Source organism: Ricinus communis, chromosome 3, assembly GCF_019578655.1.
Source record: "Ricinus communis isolate WT05 ecotype wild-type chromosome 3, ASM1957865v1, whole genome shotgun sequence".
Classification (NCBI taxonomy): Eukaryota; Viridiplantae; Streptophyta; class Magnoliopsida; order Malpighiales; family Euphorbiaceae; genus Ricinus; species Ricinus communis.
Genome location: NC_063258.1, coordinates 31308107 through 31325255, shown reverse-complemented (window position 1 = coordinate 31325255; position 17149 = coordinate 31308107). Strand labels below are relative to the sequence as shown.

General features: G+C 28.3%; 1 protein-coding gene across 1 annotated transcript; it reads right to left on the bottom strand.

Moving 5' to 3' along the window:
- Window positions 1-759: 759 nt before the first annotated feature.
- On the bottom strand, window positions 760-4764 carry LOC8272356 (DNA ligase 1). Its single transcript, XM_002516559.4, has 3 exons — window positions 3890-4764; window positions 1918-2185; window positions 760-1473 (listed from the first exon to the last, which is right to left on the bottom strand). The coding sequence occupies exons 1-3, from the start codon at window positions 4220-4222 to the stop codon at window positions 1085-1087; spliced, it is 990 nt and encodes a 329-aa protein (XP_002516605.1). The 5' UTR covers window positions 4223-4764; the 3' UTR covers window positions 760-1084.
- Between the last annotated feature and the right edge of the window lie 12385 nt (window positions 4765-17149).

Sequence of the window (17149 nt, the reverse complement as noted above, 5' to 3'; positions counted from 1 at the left end):
TGTAAATATAAATTTACTAAATAAAACTATTTGTCAAAAAATATTTAATATGTTACCAAAATTACTAAAAAATATTAATCAACTTATATTAAGTCAAAATATATTTAGTGTGTTATTAAAATATTTAAATATTAAAAAATAAATTAAAATATCACATAAATTATATTAAAAATTAAAATGTTAAAAAACGAAACAATAAATATCATTTAATCTCTTCTTTTGCTTACAACACTCATATGCTCATATGTCTGTTAAAAGTTGTTCTTTTAAATTATTGGTTGAATTCCAATGCTTTCCACATCCATATAATTTCAAAAAAAAAATCAAAAATATCTATATTTTTTATTTTTACTAAATATATAATTTTTTTATTTTCATGTGTTAAAATACTAAAAATACAGTTTTTAACTTTGTAAAATTATAATTTTAAAATAAACAAAAAATAATCAAAAACAGATCACACTATAAATTTATTAAATTAAAACATTAATAATTTTACAAAATTACAAAGTAAAAACGATATTTTTTAGTTTTAAAATAGATTTTAAAGTATTGTTTAGATAATTTCCTATGATTTATTTGTCCTAAATTCCAACTGTCAATTTTTCTTAAGAAGGGATATATAGCATCCAGCGAGCCAATTTATCTGAAGCTAATTCGAGATCAATTTTCCTGAGTGTCCAAACATCTACAGAATAGAACCGGCGAGTAAAATTGAGGCAAAGAACCATTGGTGCTTTGTCCGACGAAAATTTAAAATGAAATGCAAAAAACTTTCACCTCCATCAACAATTCTAAATCAGAAGTCATGAAGTTGAAAGGACCAAAATACACAAAATTCACGTCCAATTACTCTGTCCAAAGAAGAATTTTCAATTAACAAAACTGCCAAAACTATGTTTTCCATGACACCCAAGCAACAATGAAGATCCAAATCGCCAGAGAGAATACTTAATTTAGTCCATGGCAGTACACTGGAAAGTGATCTTTTATGAAGCCGCTAAGCCCACTATTTATTTCACATTGTTATATGAACAACGAGAAATACATGTTCATATAGGTTTGCGAAACAAAAAAGGGCCTTTTACCTCACCGGTTGCTGGTTGTAATGGTTCTTCTCTTTCTTCTTAGCAGCAGCAAGCCTAGCACTTCTTGCAGCAGCTTCTTGAGCAGCAGCTTTCGCAGCAGCATCCATCTCTTTACTAGATTTCTTTTTCTTCGCAGATGCCATTCTCTTTAGCCGCTCTTTCATATCAACAGCAGAAGCATCTTCCTCTACCTGCTGCTCAGTTCCAGCAGCTTCATCTGGCCCATTGCTGATTTCTGAATTCATTGACTGATCCTGGGTTTCTTTCACCTCCTTTGATTTATCCTTCTTTTTCTTCTTCTTTGCACTTTTGGACTCTCCTGCGGCACTTTCCTTCTTTTCCCCCTCTATAGTAGGCTCCGCATCCTTTCCTTCTTGGACAGCATCTGAAAAAAAAATTTCACTTGCTATATTATATAAGATTCAACAGTACAGCTAATATTTGAAGCCGTAGTACAAATACAAATAGCAAGATATTTATACATATTTGCTTCAGCTGTGGTCATAAGAAATTATTAATCACAAAACAGCTACTGAGAAACATACAATAATTAAATGTTCAAAAGAATTTGATGCCAGGAAAGGAGGAAAACAAACTCACATGTACATATGCACAAGTATGTCTGAACATGGGACACAACACACACTGTGTTGGACAGCTAGCCTGTCCAAAATTAAGAACTTCAACAAGAAGTAATGGTGGCCTTGCCTAGAACCTCTCCAGGCTATATTGTGCCAACATAAAAAATCTTCTCCATGAATAAGCAAAAATATAATGAAAATATAAATTGAAATGCACCAATCGTCTTAATAAATAAATAAGAAATTACCACGTGACTCTTCTTGGCCATTGCTATCTTTCTGGGCAACTCCAAAATCAGCAAGAAGGGCCTCTAGCTCTTCAAGTTCTTTCTTCTTCCTTTCCTTCTTTGAAAGTTGCCTTTCTGTCTCTTTAGGCACTGCAGATACTTCAGGAAGTTTCTTCACCACAGGCTCTGCATGCACTGGAACATCCGGTTCATGGTCATTGTCATTGTCGTGGTCTTCATCCACATCATCATCACCTTCATCTAAAATATCTTCCTCGCTCTCACTTTCCTATAATTCCACAACAAGAAGTGCATGTCAATAAAAATTGGAAAGATGAGATACATCAGCTACCAGCATGGTTCTAGCCATCTCAAGAGATTCTAAAAGATTGACCAACAGTTTGTTGAAAGGCAAATAGAAGAAGTTGGTAAACATCAACTGAGTAGTTGAAAGAAAGAAGGGGCACACATCAACCAAGCAGTTGACAGCAATAAAGAGGGGAAAAGGCATGAAATGCAATCATTGAATACTAGATCCTAAAATAATGGCCGACAAACAGTAGACAAAGAGCCTGTTGCAATTTCTCTTGGGTGTTAAAACAGCAAATATTAAAAAATTTGGTTTATTAGATTGATTTTTTTAATTTTCTATAAACTGCTTTTGTAAAACTTACCTGCTTTTCTCCAAAAGCAGTTTCCAAAACTTCAAAAAAAAATTGCGACAAGCACTTTTATCCACCACAGTGCCAAGAGGGGCTAAAGTAAATTGAAAAACAAAAGCTCAACAAAATTTATAACTTCCATTCAATTTGAAGAGCAGTATTTTAGGGTTAAGAGTAAAAAGTGGCCTTCCATTTATACAAGCATTAAACATAAAGATGCCCTTGGCCACCAAGGCTCCATTCTTTGTCCTGATTTGGATACTTGAACAAAATGACACCACGGCATCATTAAGGTACTGTTAAAAGAAATGCTCCATTAAGGAGATGATAGAGATAGGATTCTGCCCAGCTCACATAAAGCTTATCCAACAAACCATTTTGCACCCAATACTAAAAGCAAATAAAGTTCATCAATATCATGCGACCAGCATTATGCCAATCATATAGCTAAGAAGAAAACGAGCAGAAATTTATCTACAAAAACCATATAACATATTCTGCTTCGACATGAGCAGACACCAGATGTCAAATTTAAATGTCTCCTCTAACTAAAAATGCTTAACCTCAAAAAAATTTTGAATCAACTTTGACAACAAACTAAACCCAGATAATATGATCATGCATTGCCATCATTTGCTTCCAGGATTTATGCAACATATTGCTCCCAATATTTCTATATTTACATCTCCTTGATCTTCATTCTATTTGAAAACCTATTAATATCACTTGATTAATTCACATTGTTTGCACCAGCACCTTCATTACTTTAATTAGTTGCCAATAGTGCAAATTTCAAACCCAAAACCCAAGCTCCTCTTGCTCATCTGCAGAGTTGAGCACTGCAGTTACACACTACCATTATAAACCACCAGTAAAATACAGGACTATACACACCATATACAGCTTTCTAATCCTCCCTATCAATGTGGTTAACTGTGGAATCTTCTGTCCACATCCTCATAGCTTATTTTCTACTAGAATACATATACCTTTCTTTTTCAGATTAAAAAGTTCAGAAATAAAAAAGAAAGTATTTCACGCTAATTACCCAGCTGTTCCATCTGCTCTGTAATCCCGACAAAACAAAGCATATTGCTCAAAGATACTATCACAAAACACCATAAAGAAAATCCAGTACTGCAAAATAATCAACAATACATAAGTATTCACATCACACTACACCATGACAACCACAGAAATCGTGCACAACAAAAAAAGTTGAACAAATGGAACAGTCAATCCTACATAGAACAAAAACAAAATCAATAAACCGAACCAGTACAATTACACATATATCAAAAATAAAATGAGAGAGCATCAAACTTTCTCACCTCTAAATGGACAGGAGGCTTATCATCACTCAGTTGAGGCTCAGAGGAACCCCAAACAGCCTGAGGGGGAGCAGTAGTTGCATAATAATCATCATCATCTTCATCATCAACATCAGCCCATGATTTCGCATTTAGAGGAGCAGGAGCCCAGAATACTTCAGGCTCAGTCTCCTTCTGCTGCTCTTGCGATGATTCCCGGGATTTGGAAGACCCCTTCTTGGACGACCCACGCTCCTTATCAGACTTCTTCTTCTTCCTCAATGTCTCAAGTGCTGCAAAAACATTAGTGTTGTTGAACCCTGGCACATCGTCTCTCCTTCCTCCCCCGACCATTATTTCTCCTTAATAAAACGATACCAGGGGCAAAAATGTCAATCCGTTAAAGTTGCAGATGAAACTGAAAATTTTGTTACAAATGAATTGATTTCGAATATATATCAGCAGCAACAAGTGTTTTCTAGGGTTTCTTAACTATATCAAAAATTCCAATAGAACAACAACGACTACGACGACAAAGAAAAAAAAATCCAATATGAATTAAACAATTTTGTTAAATGATTATAGAATTGTCGACAAATCGAGATAGATGCGAAAGATCAGGCACCGATTGTAGATATTTAGGGTTTTCTACAGCTATTAGAAAAAAGACAGGGTTCCGAACTCCCGATTTGCAGTGGATAAAAAGAAGCGTAAAGAGAAGAAAGAGAGGCGAAGATAGAGTTTGTAAAGAGAGAAAAATTAGATAGATGATAAGCAGAAAAAGAAAATTAGGGTTAGATCTGAAGTTTTCTTTTCTTAGGGAGGGATGATTTAGGGCAAAGCGGTGAAGAAGAAGAAGAAGAAGATTGTGATTGTGAATGGAGATAACGTAATGAGAGGAACACGAAATAAAGAGTTGGGTTTTATAGGGTCGGTGTTTTTACACGGAACGCTTTCTTTTCTTTTACCGTCTTAATTTTCTCGTTTAGCAATTTACAGAACGCTGTCAATAAGACGGTGTCGCTATAGATCATTTGACGTCGTTTCGTACTTCTAGCACAATTCATCTAATGACGTTCTGTTTGTGCATAATTCTTTGCTTACAAATTTATTTTAGAAATTATTTTAGAAACAAAAATATGTAAGTCAAAAGTTACTTTTGGCAATGTTATATAATGATAAATCTTACATAGTTTAATCCAAGAATATGGTCATCGTGACATCAGCAGGAGCAAATCCGAACAACTAACATAGTTTATATATTATATAATTTAACTTATAACTATATTAGTATGAAAAGAATTTACTGTGCAAGAGTCTAATATTCCTGAAATAGAAAATCAGTTACATAATTGGTCTATCCCTAAACAAAACATTAATAGTATTTATCGTATTGGAACTTTTGATTTTGCACAAAATTATTCTATTAGACAAACTGAACAAACTATTGCTTTAAATAAATCACATGAAAATCTACATTTACTTTCATCATCTGCATTACATGAACATATTAAAAAGAAATTTAAATTTTTACATATAGGCATGGTTCAAATTGTTGTTAAACCTTTATTTAGAATTGGTTTAAACATACCCATTTTTCTTTGTTTAAGAGATGCACGACATTTGAATTTTTCAAATTCACTTTTGGCAATAGCTGAATCAAATTTAGCAAATGGTCATGTTGATTTTAATTGTTATCCAAATTTTTCAGTGTCGTTATTTGACTCAAATATTTTAGATACTTTAATTTTAACTGTTGAAACTAAAAACATGGATTTTGCTAAAAATTCTAGATCTATAGTTGTCATTTTAGAATTTACTATAAAATAATGACGACAACTATAGATCCAAGAGCTAAACATTCTTTAACAAGAAATGAAACAATTTTATTTGAAGCTAATCCTTTACATTCTAGAATACAAGTACCCAAAAGGTTAAAATGTAATGAGTTATCTCAAGCTGGAACTTGGGATTTACATGAAATTAATAAACCACAATCTATTGAAAATAATTCCAGAATTTCACAAATTTTAGAACAATCTAATGGTTCTGTTCAAATAAGTTTTTCACCTACTTTTTTACCTTTTTCTAGACTTTCAACTTTTGAAAATTCTAGACCTTCTACACACACAACACGATTTCCAAATTTGAATACAAATTTACAAGGAGTTGATTTTGACAATAGGATTCCACAACCTTTTTATACTGACTCTGTTAACATAGATCAAGATAAAAATTCTGATGAACCTGTTTTGTCACCTTTAAGATCAACTATGGAAAATTTTTTAACTTTAAATATGATTTCTACTCCTTTTGAAATAGATAAACCTTTTTTATGATTCGACTATTATCATATACGAAATCGTGAAAAAGTTTTATGGTTTCAAAATCATTTTTCAAAGGGGGAAAGTGATACTATTCAAGAAGAGAATAAGAGGAAGAAGCTATCTCTCTACTACTGAAATTACGAAATAATGATGCCATAACCAAAGACAATAAACAGGTAAATAATGTTTAGGATAGTGGGACCACCTACCAGGACCACCCTGACCGATTACTGGGAAGACGGGCTGACCAACGGAAAACCAGGCTGACCAACACTTTCTTAAACAGTATTACAAGTTTAGTGACTAAGGCTCTGATACCATGTGCGGAGCAGGATCTTAATAATAGAGAAATAATAGAAGAAAAGAAAGAGAAGAAGTAATAGAAGAAAAGAAAGAGAATAATATAAAGTTTTATTGAAAAGAGAATTTTACAAAGATAGTAGGGAAGATAGTTCAAGCGTGTCCTTCCTCAACTAATTTACATATATTTATAATAAAAAGAAAAATATTATTCGGACTTCAAACAAACTTGAGTACGTGATGTTATTATAAAAGACAACAAAGATAAATAATTAAGCTACTTTGTTAAAAGAAAAAGATTCTTGTTCACCACTTTGTCCATCCTTATCATCTTATTTTATCTTCTTGTTTTGTCAATTTTCAAAAAGAAAAAGATTCTTGTCCGTCACTTTGTCCATTTGTGAAAAGGAAAAGATTATTGTTCATTTAGTCAAAAAGAATATCATAATTATCAAGACCATAACAATCGTCTTCATTTTGAGGAGTGTAATTAGGTCCACCAGTGCTTCCAGAGTCTTCATCATCACTGTCTCCAGAGACTTGTGATAATGCTTGTTCCAAGGCTGCTTTAAACTCTTTCTTTGTAGTATTTCCAGATAATTTTGCTAAAAGTTTACTTTTGTCTGATAAAAAGTTGAATTGTCCCATAGATTGACTTGTCCTTGATATCATAGGATTCTTTCCAGAGAAATGTTTCAGCACCGTTTCTTTACTGGCCTGAATATCCTTACAATTGGTCCACCATTTAACACTATATTCTCGGGTTAGGCAGGCAATAGAATTTACATTAGGAGAGGATTTGAAAGGTTTTACCTTGAATTGCCAGGAGAATATCCAAGGTAGGTTAAAGATTTCAGAAAAAATGATTAATTTGTCATGCTTAAGAACATGTAACTTTTCTTTAAAAATGGTGAATCCTTCCATAATCTTAGCAGGTAAGATTTCTGGGCAAAGTCCAAAATATGTCCACCAATCTGAAAACCAATTTGGAAAATTTTTTGAATTGGTTTTGTGAAACATAAAGAACCAAGAGTGATTCCAATTTCGAAGGTAAAAGGTATTGTACCAGGCCTTTTGGTAGTCAAAGTAATTGTAACAAGGGGGTGTAAAGGTAACTGAAAATTTCTTTGCAGTATATGGGTTTTGGTTCCAATCTGTTAAAGTAAAGATTTTCAAGATTCTACATTTTGAATAAAAAAAAATTTCGGGCATGTCTCAGTCAAAGGAATGTTCAATTTCTATTGAGTTAGTATCTAAAAGGATAAGTTCATAGAATTTTTTCAATTTGTAGGAGTTTTCAGGAATAAAGAATTGTCCATAAGGGAAAATATGTTGGAATATTTGCTGATAATTGGGATTTTCTAAATTTCCATTGAATATTTCATTTTCAAGAATGGTAACAATTTGTTATTGTGGTTTTATAAAGTATTTAGGTGGTTCTGGTTTAGAAGAACCAGGTTTGGTAACAGCTTGTAAAAAGTTTGAAGGTTTTGTAGGGGTAGAAGGTAAAGGAGTTTTGTCAAGGATTTCAAACCTGTTTGTAGAAATCAATGATGAAGAATGTCCAGACTTGTTGGCTGCAAAATCGGCTGGCGATAATTTCTTTTTTATGGGAGTGCCCATAGAGATTAGCTTGATTTCTTTCCCTGTAAAAATTCTCTTGTTAAAAAATCAGGTAAAGAATTTGAAGAACCTTTTATATATTCAATATCAAAATCAAATATTCCCAAGAGTGCTTGCCATCTGGTAAAAACTTGTTTTGAAATAAAAATTTTAACATCCTTTTCCAAAATATTTTTAGCAGCACTAAGTCAATACGTAGTAAAAAATATTTTCAAACTAAATCATCTTCAAATTTTGTAATACATAAAACAATTGATAAAAGCTCTTTTTTAATAGTAGAATATTTGGATTGAGTTTCATTCCATGCTCCAGAGTGAAATCTGACTAAGGACTCTGTATTATGATCAGGTAACTTTTGTTTAAGAATACCCCCAAAACCTAAAGCAGAGGCATCTGTCTCTACTATAAGAAAGGCATCTGGATGAGGAATAGACAAACAGGGTAAATGATGAATTTTTTGTTTAATGGTTTGTACGACTCGAGTATGTTCTTGTGTCCAGGGTTTTGGATTTTTCCTAAGACGATTGAATAAGGGCTTACAGAGAATTTTAATATCCTTGAAAAAATCATACACATAATTAAGACATCCCAAAAATCTTTGAAGTTGATTTTTATTTTTAATTTCATCAGAAAATTTAGAAGTAAATTCTAAAACTCTTGAAATTGGTAAAACATTATTTTCAAAAATCTCATGTCCAAGAAATATGATTTTTGTTTGACATAATTTCATTTATGGTGCAGAAACAACTAAACTATTTTGTTTAATTATATTATAAAACTTATGTAAATGAGGAAAAATGATGTGCTAATGAATTTGAAAAAACTAAAATATCATCAATGTAAACAATGGTAAATGATTGATGATCATGAAAAATGTCATTCATAATTCTTTGAAATTCTGATGGTGCATTTTTTAATCCAAATGGCATGACATTCCATTCATAATGACCAAAAGGGACATTGAAACCAGTTTTGTAACGATCCTTTTCATGAATTTGAATTTGCCAAAAACCAGACCTCATGTCAAACTTGGAATAAATTTTTGAACTGTAAAGTGTTTTCAATAAGTCTCTTTTATTAGGTATAGGGTATTTGATCCATTCTAAAACCTTATTTAAAGGTTTATAATTTATTACAAGTCTAGGAACACCTCGTTCTCTTTCAGCTGCATTATAAACATAGAAAGCAGAGCAGCTCCAAGGAGAACTAGAATTACAAATTAATCCTTTTTGTAATAATTAATCAATTTCCTTTCTATAATGATTTTCAAGTTCTGTATTCATATGTATAGCATGTGATTTTGTCGAAATGTTATCTTCAGAGAAATCTCTAACATAAGGTAAAGAGATTACATGTTTTTTCCTATTCCAAAAAGCATTCGGAACAGGTGCACGTAAATCATTAGTAAAAAGATTTTCAATATTTTTTATTTTAGTTTTTGTCACATCAAGGTTTAATTCTTCTTTGATTTTTAAAGATAAGATCTCTTTATTTAAAAAAGCAATTTGTTTTTTCTTTTGAGTAATCTTATCATTAAAAACGCAATTTTTCCTTAAAACATTTATATCTTTTTATTGTTCTGACAAAATAAACTTAAAACAAATTTCTTTTTCTAATAATCTAGTCTTGATACCATGAGTGTCGACAGAAAAAGGATAAAGCAAGGCTAAAAACGGAGTTCCAAGAATAACAGTGGCAGAAAGATTTTTTATTATAATAAAAGAAGTGTAAAGAATTCTTGAACCGTCTGCAGTATGTAATTTTTCAGTTGTTTTTTCAAAAAACTGTATAGGTACAATGCCTTATTGAATACAATTTTGATCAGCTCCAGAATCAACTAAAGCGATTGAATCGATTTTAAAATCATTTATAAGAATTCTAACAAAAATAAACCATTTGTGAAAATTTACTCTGGTAATATGTGCTAAAAATTCATTAACATGAAAATCATTAGTATTTTCAGTAGATTCAGCAAATTCTTTATTTTTCCCATTTAGTTCTAATTTTAAGATTCTTTCTTTGAAATCTAAATTTTTATTTTTCAAATCATTAATTTCTTGTTTTATATTTTTAATTTCTTCTTGTAAATCTTGAATATTTGGTGTAGAATTTCTAGAAGATTTTGGTTCAAATCTTTGGAAAATTTCTTTTAAATTATAAGGAACAGGTTCAGATTTTTGGGTTTCGTTATGCAAAACAATATCCCTTAATTTTAAAAAATATTTTTCTCTATCTGCAGGATCATTTATCTTGTCATTTAGTTCAAAAAGATCTGAAAGAGTTTCTTTTGATAAAACATTTAAAGTTGAATTACAACAAGGACCTGTACAAATTCCAGGGTCTTCACAAGTTTCAAAATCAGTATTAACAGAAGATGTATCACTTAAAACATTCAAATCATTTTCTTCAAAATCACTTAAATCAGAATTTTCAGAATCTGTATCAGATAGTAAAAGATTAAACATCTGATTTTTAAGTTTGTTAGAGATTTCTAAAGCATTGATTTTTTCTTTCATCTTACACTAAGATTTAAAATGACCAACACGTCCACATTTATAGCAAACAGGAGGACTTTTCTTTTTATTATTTTTATTTTTATTTTTGTTTTGAGAAGTGTTTTTGGATGAAGAAGATTTTTAAAAATTCGAAGTATTTCTTCTATAATTTTTATTAGAAGATTTTCTTTTCAAATATTTTTTGGTTTTTGAAGAAGGAGCTTGAATACGTTCATAACCATATTGGGAACAAAAATCTCCTAATTCTTTTTTAGATTGTAAAAACTCATTTTTAATTTTAGCTTTTAATTTCAAATCAATACATAAGGCTAAACCTTCATTATTAATAAAATTAATAATTTTTTCATAAGTTAAAGTATCATAAGGAATAACATTTCCATAAAAATCTCTAATTCTTGTTCTAACCTTTTCAGCAAATAATTTAGGTAAACCAGCAATAAATCTTTCTTTCCAAAAACTATGATTGCAATCAGTTAGAGAAAAAACTTTAGTTAAAAAGACATCTTTGTACCAGCGAAAATCTTGAAGTTTAGGACAAGTTAAATTTGAAAGAATTTCAGAAGATCGAATTTGATATTGATTAGGCTCACCAATAAAATATTTTGTAATAGCGAAAAGTAAAATTGCAACAGCATCTTCTTCCTCAGTTTGAACAAAGGTTTGATTTTCAGTTTTAATGACTATTTTTCTTGCATTTAAAATTTTTGATTTATCTTCCAGAGAGGTGTAATTATCCCACCAGCCTTTTAATTGACCAGTAAAACCAGAAATTAACATTTGAGCAATTTTTTTATCAGTGTTATTTACAGATGTGGCTCTGTACGAAGTACAAGCCATGGTCATTTCTTGTAACATGTTTAAAATTTGATATTCAGATAGGCCATCAAGGTTCCATTCATAGACAGAATCTCCATCATATTTTGCTTGAGTAAAATTTACTCTTTCTTCAAATAAAACATCCAGAGGAGTAGATCTAGGGTAATAGTGTCTAGTTCTTGGTTTGTCGTATCCTCTTTTATTGTATATTTTATTTATTTCAAAAGTATCATTAACAAATTGAAAACCTTTTTACTAATGACTTATGTGCACCTGTTCCAAATGCCTTTTGGAATAGAAAAAAATACGTAATCTCTTTACCTTATGTTAAAAAATTTTATGAAGATAATATACCAACAAAATCACATGCTATACATATGAATACAGAACTTGAAAATCATTATAGAAAAGAAATTGATGAATTATTACAAAAAGGATTAATTCGTAATTCTAGTTCTCCTTGAAGCTGCTCTGCTTTCTATGTTTATAATGCAGCTGAAAGAGAACGAGGTGTTCCTAGACTTGTAATAAATTATAAACCTTTAAATAAAGTTTTAGAATGGATCAGATACCCTATACCTAATAAAAGAAACTTATTGAAAAAACTTTACAATTCAAAAATTTATTCCAAGTTTGACATGAAGTCTGGTTTTTGGCAAATTCAAATTGATGAAAAGGATCGTTACAAAACTGGTTTCAATGTCCCTTTTGGTCATTATGAATAGAATGTTATGCCATTTGGATTAAAAAATGCACCATCAAAATTTTAAAGAATTACGAATGACATTTTTCATGATCATCAATCATTTACCATTGTTTACATTAATGATATTTTAGTTTTTTCAAATTCATTAGCACAGCATTTTTCTCATTTACATAAGTTTTATAATATAATTAAATAAAATGGTTTAGTTGTTTCTGCACCAAAAATGAAATTATGTCAAACAAAAATCATATTTCTTGGACATGAGATTTTTGAAAATAATGTTTTACCAATTTCAAGAGTTTTAGAATTTACTTCTAAATTTCCTGATGAAATTAAAGACAAAAATCAACTTCAAAGATTTTTGGGATGTCTTAATTATGTGTCTGATTTTTTCAAGGATATTAGAATTCTCTGTAAGCCCTTATTCAATCGTCTTAGGAAAAATCCAAAACCCTGGACACAAGAACATACTCGAGTCGTACAAACCATTAAACAAAAAATTCATCATTTACACTGTTTGTCTATTCCTCGTCCAGATGCCTTTCTTATAGTAGAGACAGATGCCTCTGCTTTAGGTTTTGGGGGTATTCTTAAACAAAAGTTACCTGATCATAATACAGAGTCCTTAGTCAGATTTCACTATGGAGCATGGAATGAAACTCAATCCAAATATTCTACTATTAAAAAAGAGCTTTTATCAATTGTTTTATGTATTATAAAATTTGAAGATGATTTAGTTGGAAAATATTTTTTACTACGTATTGACTTAGTGCTGCTAAAAATATTTTGGAAAAGGATGTTAAATTTTTTATTTCAAAACAAGTTTTTTCCAGATGGCAAGCACTCTTGGGAATATTTGATTTTGATATTGAATATATAAAAGGTTCTTCAAATTCTTTACCTGATTTTTTAACAAGAGAATTTTTACAGGGAAAGAAATCAAGCTAATCTCTATGGGCACTCCCATAAAAAAGAAATTATCGCCAGCCGATTTTGCAGCCAACAAGTCTTGACATTCTTCATCATTAATTTCTACAAACAGGTTTGAAATTCTTGACAAAACTCCTTTACCTTCAAACTTTTTACAAGCTGTTACCAAACCTGGTTCTTCTAAACCAGAACCACCTAAATACTTTACAAAACCACAACAACAAATTGTTACCATTCTTGAAAATGAAATATTCAATGGGAATTTAGAAAATCCCAATTATCAGCAAATATTCCAACATATTTTCCCTTCTCGACAATTCTTTATTCCTGAAAACTCCTACAAATTGAAAAAATTCTATGAACTTATCCTTTTAGATACCGACTCAATAGAAATTGAACATTCCTTTGACCGAGACATGCCCGAAAAAATTTCTTATTCAAAATGTAGAATCTTGAAAGTCCTTACTTTAACATATTGGAACCAAAACCCATATACTGCAAAGAAATTTTCGTTGGTCAGCATGGTTTTCCGTTGGTCAGCCTGGTTTTCCGTTGGTCAGCCCGTCTTCCCAGTAATCGGTCAAGGTGGTCCCACTATCCTAAACATTATTTACCTAAACATGAAAAATATATATGTTTATTAATTTTAACTTTTTATATATTTTATTGCACTAATAAGTTCTCATATATTTATATAATACCTATTTTTAATAAATAAAATTATTATTATTATTATTTTCTGAAATTACATATATATAGATTAAATTTTATTTATTTATTATATTAGACTAATAAATTCTTCAATATTTTTATGATCCAAATATTAATTCTTATTCTTTTATTATTTTATTAAACTTTTGTTTATATATATATATTAGAAAGATAATAAGATTTATTATTAATATGATATATCTTTACTAATTATTATACTTATTATAATTATTTTAAAAATATAATAAATTTATATTTAAATAAATCAAAAATACCATATTCATTATTAGCATTATGTAAAATCATATTAATCCTTTTATGAATATTTATAAGTTAATATTTTTATGAATATGTCCTATGTCATTTTCTCATTGGAAAACAATATGACACGGCTTCATAAGATTTTGCCACATAGAAACTAAAGGAAAAACTTAGCATTTATTATATATATTTTATAAAATTTTATTTTTTAAACTCTTATTCTCCTATTTCTAAAGAAAAATAAAAAAATTTAATTCTTATATTTCATTTATTAATTTTTCTATTTTTGTCATTTATTTTATCTTATTTTATTCAAAAGCTACCACCATTTTCTTCAACTCAATTTTTTCATTATTCTTATGTTTGTCATTTTTTTTTATGAACAGATAAATTTATCTTTATCCTTTTTTTTTTTACTTTTTCTATATTAGGTTAGTTAAATTCAAATCAATAGTATCTCTATGTAAAAAGAGCATTTTAAGAGGCGTTTTTTCTTTTCTAAATGTATTTTTTATTCTCTAAAGTCCTTTTTATGCATTTTGATATATTTTTTAAAATTTTTTATCAGATATTTTAATTTTTTTTTTACATAGCACTTTTCTATTATTTGAGGATATCTATGTGTTTTTTTAATATATTATTTTTTTTAATGATTCAGTTCAAACCTTCAACAGTTTATTCATATTATTATCTCCTTCACTTTTAACGATGCAAGTTTAAATTCTTAAACTTTTCTCAACTTGTTTCGGATATCTTATTTAAAGAAAAATAGCACTGAAGCAGGGATCATCAGATATTGAAATTTCCAATATTTCATAAAACACTAATAATAATGAAACTTAGTAACTAATAGTTTATGATGTATAGTTATTTAATATTTTATTATATTTCATTAATATCTATATAAATAAATTATTTAATATTATTATAATAATATTTTAATCCGCTCAAAAGACAGGCACTCGTGTAGTTTAACAATTATATTATTGGTTTGATTTGTAGTATTTCTTTAGTAGGTAATTTCTATTTTCAATTTAAGATTATAGGAAAGAAACAAGCATGAATAACCAAAGTGCTAAAAAGTAATAATTAATATGAACTAAGCTATTACATTTATTTATTTTAAAAAATGATTAGAAGCAATTTAATGAAATAATCGTGATTATTTATGAATTTTGATTTATTATTGTAAAATATATAATTAAAATTTAAAATTATATTAAACATAAATATTTATGAAAAAATTATAGAGAAATATTTATAAAAATTTATCTTTAATATCAACAAATAGAGAAATATTTATTAAAAATATTATAGCTCTAATCTACTATATTTTTTTATAAGAAATATGATTTTTTTTTAATGAATTAGTGAGTACATATTGATATAAAAAATGAAAAGATAAATATTAACCATTAAAAGATATATGTAAATAATATATTTCTAACAATCATCAATCATGTTGACACAGCAGCAAATTACAAATATAAAAGAAAAAGCTTTTTACTATGTGGTACTGAGCTATATATCGATTGTATATGTATGTTTTAACGAGTTCAATCGTTTTAATGTTGAATTGAATTTATTTATTTTTTTCACCATTTTCATAGAGAAATAATTCAACAACTCTATAAATGAAATACCATAAAACTCTTATTGAATGATAATTTAACACTCCCATACTAAGTAACTATAATTTTATTATAAATATTAATATTTATTTATTAAAACTAATTAATATAAAATTAAAAAGTATTCTCAATATAAAAATAATTAATCCTGAAATAAAAAAATAAAACTTTGATGTAAAATAAAAAACGAGAGAGAAAGAGAAGAGGCATTTATCCCTACTATACTAATATTATGTCAAACTTATAAATTGTAAAAAAAGAAAAAACATATATATAAAGAAAAAGAGAAAATAAACTACACAAGTGTAAACGTGAACGTTAATGATGACTATTAAACAAAACTTAATAGCAGGTATTAAGTCACATCTTGATTATTTAAAGTAAATTAATTGTTGAAAAAGGACATTAATTATGAATATACCGATGCTAATAGCAGTTATGAAAAAATTTAAAATATAAAATGCCGATGCTAATAGAAAACTAAAGGCGTGTTTAGTTCAGCTGATCAATAGCTGGTAGTTGGTGGCTGATAAATTAAACAATTTGATATAATTTTATTAGCGATTGTTGTTAGTATGTTCAGTGACCATTAAAGCTATAATTTATTATTAAATATATAATATTATGTTTAATAATACAAATTAATAAAAATAATTTATAATAATTTAAAATTTTATAGTTATTTTTCTTTAGCTCAATTGTATGTATTATTAAAAATATTTATAAAAAGTAATCTAAAAGTAGAAAGTTAAATTAAAATTTTATTAATAATTTTTTAATTTTAAATATTATAATTATTTTAAAATAATAATTATTTATTTTAAAATATAAAATTTTAATTATATAATATCAATTTTAAGTAAGTTATTATTAATAAGTTTTAATAATGATAATAGTATATAAATAAATTAAAAATCAAATCAGTTATTAGTTAATAAGAAAAAATTATAAAATAGAGCTGATACAACGAACATTTAATTGTGACTAAATCAACTATCAGCTGTTTTTTTTAAGTCTTTATTAAACGCTTTAACATAGCTGTTCAGTAAAAAAATAACTATTAACTGCATTAAACTTCTGAACCAAACACTTTTTAAGTTATGAAACCAATTAATTTGGCCAATAAAAATTGTTTATAAATAAGCTATATAAAAATGTATATAATTAACATTGATTGCCGACCCTTAATTCTCAAATTACCTATAAACCATTAAAATTACTTTGGTAAATTTCTTTACTTAACAGTTATTTACTTAACAGTTCATATACTCAATTTTCTAATTCATATTTAACCTACTAATTCATCGTGCGTAAATTTTAAAATGAAAAATTATATATTAGTAATTATAAAGTTTACAATTAAAGCTGAAAAAAGAATTAAGTCAATTAAAGAATCAAATTGAATTAAAACTTAAAAAACGATATATAAAATAAAAATAATTAAATAATTAGAATAAACC

Bases quoted from the DNA above. Each gene is read 5' to 3' on its own strand.
- LOC8272356 (XM_002516559.4), bottom strand. From the start codon at position 4,222: ATGGTCGGGGGAGGAAGGAGAGACGATGTGCCAGGGTTCAACAACACT. The intron at 2,186-3,889 runs GTGAGAAAGTTT...GTGGAATTATAG, and splicing joins AGCCTCCTGTCCATTTAGAG to GAAAGTGAGAGCGAGGAAGA. The intron at 1,474-1,917 runs GTAATTTCTTAT...TTTTTTTTTCAG, and splicing joins TGGCCAAGAAGAGTCACGTG to ATGCTGTCCAAGAAGGAAAG.